This window comes from Notothenia coriiceps, unplaced genomic scaffold (assembly GCF_000735185.1).
Source record: "Notothenia coriiceps isolate Sejong01 unplaced genomic scaffold, NC01 NC01_scaffold00006975, whole genome shotgun sequence".
Classification (NCBI taxonomy): Eukaryota; Metazoa; Chordata; class Actinopteri; order Perciformes; family Nototheniidae; genus Notothenia; species Notothenia coriiceps.
In genome coordinates this window covers 1-10,311 of record NW_011339676.1, presented here as the reverse complement: position 1 = coordinate 10,311, position 10,311 = coordinate 1, and the positions used below count along the sequence as shown (strand labels likewise).

General features: G+C 40.8%; 1 protein-coding gene across 1 annotated transcript; it reads right to left on the bottom strand.

Annotated features, from left to right (window-relative positions):
• Positions 1–1,016: 1,016 nt before the first annotated feature.
• On the bottom strand, positions 1,017–7,554 carry LOC104943867 (1-phosphatidylinositol 4,5-bisphosphate phosphodiesterase gamma-1-like; the record flags this gene model as incomplete). The annotated part of the gene is made up of 7 exons (XM_010769333.1): positions 7,551–7,554; positions 6,490–6,639; positions 5,735–5,828; positions 4,066–4,113; positions 2,264–2,348; positions 2,092–2,172; positions 1,017–1,051 (listed from the first exon to the last, which is right to left on the bottom strand). Coding segments are annotated over exons 1-7 (497 nt in total), but the record flags the coding sequence as incomplete, so codon positions are not given.
• Positions 7,555–10,311: the final 2,757 nt, after the last annotated feature.

Genomic DNA, 10,311 nt, shown 5'->3' with positions numbered 1-10,311 from the left:
TGTGAATTTTATTCCAGGAGTAACTATAAAGTCTGATTTAAGACTTGATTATATGTATGATCATTAATCAGAATCTGTAGTAAGTAACTAAAGGTAGCGTATTAAATAAATGTAGGGGAGTAGGCTACAATTACACAAGGTCCGAAAACCCTAGGGTTAAACCCTAACCCTATCCCTAACATGTCACCCATTGAGCATATTTGGGATGCTCTGGATCGGCGTATACGACAGCGTGTTCCAGTTCCTGCCAATATACAGCAACTTCGCACAGCCATTGAAGAGGAGTGGACCAACATTCCACAGGCCACAATCAACAACCTGATCAACTCTATGCGAAGGAGATGGGTGACATGTTAGGGTTAGGGTAATGTTGTGAATCGAGTGGCCTGTGTTCATCGTCTATAACATACGCCTGCCCATACCATAACCCCACCACCACCATGGGCCGCTCGATTCACAACATTACCCTAACCCTAATCCTAACCCTCACACCACATACTGACTGGTTTTCGGACCCCCCGAGACCCCCCCAATAAAGCAAAAATGCACGTTTCAGAGTGGCCTTTTATTGTGGCCAGCCTAAGGCACACCTGTGCAATAATCATGCTGTCTAATCAGCATCTTGATATGCCACACCTGTGAGGTGGGATGGATTATCTCGGCAAAGGAGAAGTGCTCACTATCACAGATTTTTTCAGATTTGTGAACAATATTTGAGAGAAATGGTTATTTTGTGTTTGTAGAAAATGTTTTAGATCTTTGAGTTCATCTCATGAAAAATGGGAGCAAAAACAAAAGTGTTGCATTTATATTTTTGTTCAGTGTATGTCTCTGTAATGTCAAATTTGGTCAATGAAGCACTGAAGGCATCCACTAAAGGTGTAGCTTATTCCGTCTTTAACTAATGTATATATTGTGTGTGTGCCAGACTGGACTGATAGAAGGGGTGGGGGGGAGGTGAAGACGAAGGAGTGGACACTGAGGAACAGGGAGGTGGTGGAGGTGGAGGGACTCACCGCAGTGGGAAGGAGAGCTCCAGCTGCTCAATAATCTGGGGAGAAAAGGGGAGGGACCAGTTGACAGACAGGTGTGAGGGAGCCAGGAGAAGCAATACCAGTCAGTGAGCGTGGTGTGGGTTGAGAGGAGAAGTACTCAAATACAGAACTGAAGCGCTGTACACAAACTTTATATGTTTACACATTTCAGAGGGATAGGACTTCTATCTGATGGCTGATGTTACTGGCTGGCTGTAGCAGATTCAGAATGCATAATAAACATGAGATCAGATCAGAAAAATCTGCTTAATACCACGTAGGCATGCTAAAACCCTGCATCTCAAATTAAGGGGTTATATTTCATCAATATGTCAACATCAATTGTGTATGTATTTATATGAACAGGGTAAGTGTGTATAAATGTATATTTGGGAAATCATCCCTCCCTAAGAATTGTATGATTCATTACTTTGTAATCAGCTTTACTTTAGTCTTTTATTATTTTTCATCCATATTATAATTTTGTTTATGTTTCAGTTTTCTTTTTGTTTGTTTTTGTTACTTGGTTGTGATTTATGTACAAATGTGAGTTAATATTCTGAGCAAAGTGCATCTGTTCATGTAATAAGCCGGTAAAATAAGGTTTTGCATTTTTTACAATTGTTTTATTACAAATCACTTGTACTTCGAATGACAGCTACCTATTTTAAATATTGCTTGAGTTGCATAAATCAAGCAGTGAACATCATGTCTTCAGTTACACTGTTTCAGTTTGATAACGCAGCTTCTTTGCAGATTTCATTTCACTGTCCTTTCTTCTCTGTTTCACTCTCAAGCTTTTTTCTTGACTCCTCTATTTGTTTTGCATGCTGCACATGCCCTGCATTATGGAATATAAATTGCAAACATTGGGTGCCTGGAAAAGCACATAGAAAATGTATATATATATCAATGAAGCATTTGCTAATCTTTAGCACAAACGTAAGTGTGTACATGTTTATATCATTGCAATACTTGTATTTCAAGTAAAGGATGTAAGTACTTCTTCCACAACAGTGTAAGTGTGTATCTGTGCGAACTCAAAAGGGACACTCACGCTCTTCTGTGCGTCGAACATGAGCGTCCTGTAGAGCTGGGAGAAGTTAGGGTAGGACAAGTCGCTCCTGGCCTCCACTTCCTGCGGAAAGAGGGAGGACGAGAGTTTGTGTGCCATCTTATCATCTAGGAGAGGACATTCAAAGAGGCAGGGGGTCTGAAGCAGGTCTGACCTGCAGTTTGTCTTTGAGAAAGCGCGTGTTAGGGACTCTGTAGTTGATCTGAGGAAGCAGCGCTTTCACATCCTTCACTGTGATGCTGAAACACAAACAAGACAAGGAATACACATTATAAACATTAAAGAGATTCCAGGACTCTCTATCCAAACCAAAGACCAGATCATCCTAAAAACAAACTATACGGTCATTACACCTTTTGGAGAACCATTCATAAAACTCCCAGTGATGCTATATGTGTTGTCACCAGGAGGTGGCGCTGTATGGTTTGAAGAACTGCTGTCAATGTGAGGGGCAGGTTGCACAAAAAACAAATTCAATCTGATAAGGTTCCTTTGAAGTCAAATAAATCCAAAACACTATTAAGTCTTCTCCTTAAGGTTTCCTCAAACCCTTTACTTAAGGTGCTCTTCTTGTCTTGGTCTTACACTTAAGGTTAGTTCAACCATTGGAGAAAACACCTTAGGAAAACAACTTAAGGTATCTCTAACATTCCTGTAATTAGTGATTTCTTTTTCTAACAGAACAGACACATTTAAGTATCGTTTTGAGCCTCTTGGACAGACCTTTTCACAGACTTCTTGAATGAATAGACCTCCCAAATACGTTGTTTTCTGTTAGCTGTTGTTTCCAAATACCTTTTAGCATTTGCCTTAATTTTTTGTATCTTCCAGGAGTATGAACTTTTCGTCTTCTGGACTATTTAGTTTTTCTGCCTTTCATCTTTTATTTGTTTTATCTATCGGCCATTGTGAGGGGATAACAGGTACAGTATCACAAACAGTCTCCACGTAAAATGTAGAATTTTACCGTTTCAAAATATCTTTCAACGCCGTAAACGCCTTAACACTTTTCCTAATTAAGAAAAACCTTCTAATGGATACTGTGCAACATCTTTAAGTAACTTTCTTAGCTAAGCGGAACGTTTTAACTTCCGTACTTATATGTATCACACATGTTAAAACATGTTCACAGTTGTTGACAAAATAGTCATCTCTCCACAAGACCCATTAAGAAGCAATTCTGGAGCATCAGCTGTCTTTTCTTCCTGACGTTTACACTTTCATGAAAACTGGGATAAACTCCATCTGCAGATATAATGAGTATCTTGAGAACAGCCAATAAATGGACATTGTTTTGGTTAATAATAAAATAAAAGTAATAGAAGAGTTTATATGCCTAAAAGTTGTTGCAGTTTCAAATGCGGAGGATATGTCTTTGCCTCCACATCCTTTTTTTTCTAGGAGAAACACCACATGGACCACCACTTTCACTGATTACAAAAACACATGTAAGTGTCAGTAACAGAATGAGGAAGGAAGCAAGGGAGGCAGGTAGAAAGAGAAGAAGAATCCAGGTCAGTGCGCTGAGGGGATCTTTTGGGGTCAATGACCGGCCTCACTGCTAGGTCTGATCCGCCCGCTTCCCTCTGTCTGGCTACTGTTACTATTTTCACAGGAGACAGGAAGTTGCCCTCTCCCAGCCCATCACATCACTTCCTGCTCCTTATCAGCCGGTGGCAGGCAGTGTGTCCTGGAGCCGCTTCCACCCAACCAGAAGCCTGGGCTTATTAATGTGAGCACAAGAGAGACAGAGGAAGTGTGTGTGTGATACAGTATCTGCATTTTCAGGGTGTGGAGCTCCAGGTCAGATCAGACCCCCGACAGTGCTCTTTGATGGCATCTGGATCTGGTTTCACCTTCACGTCCCACCCAATGTAACAGATCCAATAAGTATCTTTCACAGGCTGCTGTTTAAAATCTGATTGGGTGTTGCCATGTTTATGGAGAGTCACCCACCTGCCCTCGTGGCTCCTGTCCATGGCTTCAAACTGCTTCCTCAGCCACCTACAGAGGGAAGGAAGGAGAGAAAACATGATACTGACTGAGCCATTATTACAAAATATTTCCGGAAATTAAATATTGAAAGCACGGTATGCCGGTGATTGCTTACAGCTGTAATGATGCACAGCATTGCTCAAATAAAATAAATTTTTCCTACGAAATCAGAAATGTTCTCAGGGTTTGTTTTGACTTATTCGGCAATTTTGTTAACACCAAAAATAATAGCTTTTAGTATCTATTTTGTTTTACACTTCCAGCACCAAAACAATACATGTTCTGTAGTATGTGTGAATATTTGGATCTAACTGACAAAGTTGTTCCTCGTTGGTAACCAAAGAAACACTGTAATATTACTCCAACATTTTAAAGGGGCCATATTATGCCAATTTCAGGGTAGCATTTGTATTTTGTGCCTCTGCTATGACATGTTTACAGAATAATGTTCAGAAATCTATTTATTTTTCTCATACTGCCTGTTCTGCAGCACCTCTTTTCACCCTCTGTCTGAAACCAGAGCCCAGTCTGCTCTGATTGGTTAGCTGGCTGGCTCTGTTGTGATTTGTCAACCGCTTAGAGATGTCCCACCCTTAGCCTATCATGTACAATGTCTGAAAAGCCCCAAAAGCATAATAGGACCCCTTTAAGTATGGCAATGTTGCGCTTTTTGATACCAGTAGATGTGTTATGCTGCACTTGTATAAAAAGAGTGATTCTAATGCTTGTAGCAGCAACAAATTCAGCATCATCACCAGCTTGTAAAGACATGTAGAAAGAAAAAAAGCATGTTTCTTTTTATTTAAATATATTTCTAAATAGTTTTTTCTCACATTCTATGTTTAAACAATAAGTATTAAGTCTTACAGGAAGAGAATAAATAACCATGGTTGACTGACCAATAATGTACAAATATAGCATATAGAACTAGTTTAGATTTCCTGAGGAGAGTGAGAGTGAGGAGAATTCACTTCAAGCAACATTTTCAAACTGTATTTAAGAGATGATGAATCCACAGTTTACACAACTGTCATGAAAAGACAAAATTAGCCATTTAACTTCCTGTGACCATCTTCAAACATTACGGCTCACATTATGTGGACAGCCTCCCCCTGTCCTCCTGCTCACCACAGCAGCCAAACCCACCTCCGCACATTCATCTAGTAAATATTTTCAGGCCAAAACTAATATTTGTTCGCCTCCGACCCGCACCTCCCTTTCCCGTCCAGGTCGCTACTTATTTTGATACAACCAGATATCACACATATAGGGGGGTGGGGGGGGAGAACGTGTCGTAAACTCACAATGAAGTAGTCCAGAGATGCATATCTATGACTTGGCCAATAAACTAATCACAAATAAGGTTTACTACACTGAAAATGTCTTTATTTTTTCTATTTAAACACTCACTCCCCTAAATTATAGTCTTGATTATTTGATTAACTCTTGTATTTGTTTAATGTGGATTTACTAGGTAAATAAATGAGTTAGTTGTTTTGGTACTGCAAGAAAGTTGCAAAGTATTCAGGATTGCTTTTAATGAGTATTTTATTCGCATACGGAAAGGAGATTAACTGGAGTGTTTCTCAGGTGTAGAAGACCCTGAACAGTTTCCCACAGGGACACAGACCTGTCTGTCTGCTGCGGAGCGGGCGCTCTCTGAGTATCCATCATCAGCCAGTTGAGGCCGGTGATCCACATGTTGACCTCCTCCTCACTGAAGGCTGCAGAGACAGGAAAAAGAGGGATATAAAAGTGTCAAAATATCAATCTTTTACTCTTCAAAGGTTAAGAGTCAAGTTTGGGGAGCTTACAGCTTAAAGTCGATATTGAAATCTTATTTAAAGGGGGAAATCTGAAACTTTATTTGTGCCGTTTTGTCTATTTCTTTCAAATGTTCTTCTTGTTTGGGAATTGGAACTGCCACCCTGTTAAAAGTCTATTCATCCAATCATATATAGTTTAGCTTGTCAGCTATTTTTATGTTTTATTTCTAAGAGAAGTTTTTGACTCTTCACATTTGATTTTGAATGAAACATAGACTATGAGATTAAACTGCTTACTTAAAGTAATCTGTGTGTGTGGAGCATGAATCACTTATATTTCACCGTACAACCATGTGCTGTAAATGACTCATACATGTAACCTTGTAACTTGAAAGATGCTACAATCACTAAAAAACTCTTTTGTTTGAGCAAGAGTGATTATATTAAGCAGATAAAATGTACAAATGAAATATGGGAGGCAGTCTGTGTGACCTTCAACATTGGGAATCAACATAACACACACACACACACACACACACACACACACACACACACACACACACACACACACACACACACACACACACACACACACACACACACACACACACACACTGACCGGCCACACTGAGCGTCCTGAGGCGAAACTCCTGTCCGTAGAGCACGATGAAGCAGTGGGCGGCGTCCAGTTTTCGGGCCTCCTCCGGGTAGCGCTCGAAATCACGGGACCCCTTCCCCAGCCGCAGCTCCCGGATCTCTCGTATGTCGACTGGAGGAGGGAGGAAGGAAGGAAGGATAGTGTTGCATGAACACAAATATGCACACCCATAAATCACAGTTTAGCACGTTGTTAGTTTCCCTGCCAGACACACAAAAATCTGCTGCCGGAGGACTCAACAAATGTAATTTGTGTGAGTCCGGAGAGCCAAAAAACACACAAACATGTCAGCTGTTGGTGGCAGGATGCTCCCAAAGTCTGCAGAGGCTTTTAGCAGCAGCACCAGATGACCAAAAAGTTACTTTTCCTTCCCTTGTTTTGGGGGAAATTAATCCCTAAACTCTATAGTCCCTATAAAACCTAGATAAAGGCGCCATTAGTAGGAAAATAAACAACTGGATTTGACCTCTAAAGATGGAGTGAAGCCCTTAAAATGTCGCTTAAGCTCCTCGGTCTGCTCTGAGATGAATAATGAAGGGTTTTAGTGACAGTTTTGTAATATATTTTACAGAATCCTTAAATATCCTTCTGTGCATCTAAGTAAATAAAGATTTTGGACATGTAATCATCATTATTTCACGGCGTCACTGACAGCTGTAGATTCGTTAAAGGGTCTTTTTAGCATCAATAAAGTTTAGCGCATTGCACTGTGGGATTGTTAGCAGCAAGACACCCAAATAAAACGGCAGATAGTAAATTCAGTGCATTATACAGTACATGGGGAGTGATTTTGGATACAAGTTAAGTTCAAAGATGGCGGAAGTGTTTATTTTTCAGAAAGACAGTTTGTGATTTAGATATCTAGAGGACAGAGAAGTTGTTCACACCTTTGTGTAAAGTAAAGTTTGTCATATGACCGGGTTTTGGAATTTGGTTGGCATCTAAACACGGTCCTTATCACATGCTCAAGCCTCCAGTTTATTTTTTATAAAAAGTATTTTAAATCTCACTGAGGCTCTCACCCATGCCTGCTAATTCTGCACTCATATCTTAAATAAATTAAATATATCTGTATATACAATATAGATAAGTGTGACGATACTACATGAGGACCAATGTTTTTCACTTAAAGGGGACCATGCACTTTTGTATCTCTAGTATAGGCCTACATGAATATGTAATATTTTCCTCCATACCCAAATCTCTAAAAACGGGGCTGCAACGGAGCTGATACAGATTTGAATTTTCCTGACGTCAGAAAAGGGGTGCTCCGCCTATATGGGCAACTCTCCACCTATCAGGGGAATGAGAGACCGCTCGAAAGCGCTGGAGACGCTGTAGTACATATGCCAGGCCTGTAGGTGGCGCTGTAGTCTGCCACAAAAGCAGAATCAGCCCTTGCAAAAACAGGGCTGGAAAAGAGTAAAGAGAGCGAAATGAGGCATGGCTAAAATGCAGGATCTGTTTGGTATTTTGAAAAAAAAACTTCAAAGACATGTTTTGTATAGGTATGGCCCTACAATATATTTAAGCAATAGCTCACGACAGGCCGTGGTATATGCTCATTATATCACGGGGCGTGGTTCCGCCCGACGCGAAGCGGAGGTGCAACAACACTAACAGCTGGTGAACATATTAGACAGAGAGCGTTGATCCATTATTTGGCTGTTTATTTACATTAATGTGTGTTGCCGTTTATTGTGCACCCACTGAAAAACTGTCCAGCATCAGTAGCATGGCTTACGTGGTCACTTGTATAGGTTGAGGTTGTTCTAGGCTGTTGCTTGGCGTGGCGAGAATATTGCTCCACTTTCTCCGGTCCCCGAGATTGGGCTTCCAGTAGCTCTGGAGAGAGCTTTCACACCTGTGGCCACTAACGGTCATAATTTCTCCGCTTTGTTTCAAGACCCGCATCAGAAAGCTTTTGAATGGTGGTACTTTTCCAGTTGGTCTACCTGCTCTTCACGTAGCTCTGCATGCCGCCGTTTAGGTGCTTTTTTTTTCTGGAGATAGGCACTGCTAAATCCACTCTTCCATAGTAAGACCCCCCCCGGAGGTAGAAGTTAATCTTAAATGTTTCCATCTTATGCTTTGTAAGTTTGTTTCCTAACGGAAGAAATTTAAATATATTTATAAAACTGACAAGTCAAATCAAGCAATCTGATTGGCCGATAGTGTTTTTGCGGACCTCTTTGATTACAGATTTGAAAACATCGTTGCTTGCTTTAAAAGTAGCACAATTCATTATGTCAAACCTTGGAAAGTGTCTAGATATCCCTGCCCTAATGCCAAAGGAACAGCACACTGAATATGTTTTGCCCTTGTCTTTGTCTGGAACGCTGCGTAAAAAGGAGGCTTTCTGCCCCGTTACTTCTCCGTTGCTTTCTTGTTCCACAGCCCAACGGTATACTGTTTTTCTCAGACGCGGAGGGATACTGACTTGTTGTGAAAAGTAACTTACAATTCTACCCGTGGTATACGCTCAGTATCACGGCTAAGAACCAATCAGATTGCTTGATTTGACTTGTCCGTTTTATAAGTTTCAAATATAGCATGATAGGTCCACTTTAAATAACAACACAGAGATGATAGATGCGCTTTATTTTCACATTTTATCAAATTAATTTCTTTATTTGAGTTAGTTTTCCCATATGCTTCCTATTTGAGGGACATTTCAGAATATTAAAATCAGATGTTAAGGTAACTAACAAATGTATTAGGGAGTATTTGTACCGATTAAAGGATGATTAAGGCATTTTAAAGTATTCAGGGGATATTTGAGGAATGGTATTTGTGCAGAAATAGAACTTCATTGTACAAAATCATTTTGGTTACACCCCTTTTCTTTTTACTGCAACTTGATCCGCACTTGATCCGCACTAGCGCTCTGAGGCTCCTGACCACAAGGTCTGATGTAAACTCTGGACTCTCCTTGGACACTCGCAGCAGTCGACACACCCACAAAGAAAACCCCGGCTTATTGACTTAGCAGATGTCTTGTGCAAACACACATAAAACCTACACTCATAGATGCTCCGGCATGCGCACAGCAAACACACACCCAGTGTAACGTACACACAACTGAGTGTTACTCCTTCAGTGAAAAGGAATAAAGTGGAGAGGATAGACTCCCATATCAAAACTTCCTTCTGTGATGAAGTGATCTGCCCAATAGGTAGACAACAGGGGGACGCAGCGGACAGAATAATCAAAACCGGCCATACCAAGCCGTCCTCAGCAGGTAGATAACGCTGAATTTATATCAAGAAGACATCTGGTTCCTATCTGAGCCTCCTGCATGTGAAGATGACAGCGTGCACGCTTGGCATGAGATTAAGAGAGCAGTCCATTATTCTCAGATGTCCGTAATTTAGTGTGAAGAGGGTTCAGAGCTAGAAGCAGCAGAAGAACTGAAGTTTGAACCTGCATTCGACCCCCTGTGGTCAAAAGCTTCTAAAGGACAGTTTTGCAACAATTCCAGAACCTGTCCCAGGAATTAAACTATTTATACATCATGATTTTTTACATTCTTCTTATCTTTCACAAAAAACACTTGAAAGAAAACTAAAACCTACAATTGATGCATGTACAAAAAAGTATGGTGCGTATGGAAGTCTGATATACAGTATCTCATTCTCCTGTGCCATAGAGCTCCATTGTTGTCCACAACTATTGCAATTAAGCAATCATACACGAGAGGCCGTTCTTGAACGTCATTATTGGTACGACATACTGCGGCAGGACCGAGGCGCTTCCCCCGAGGTCCGTACCAGGGGCGGCGCC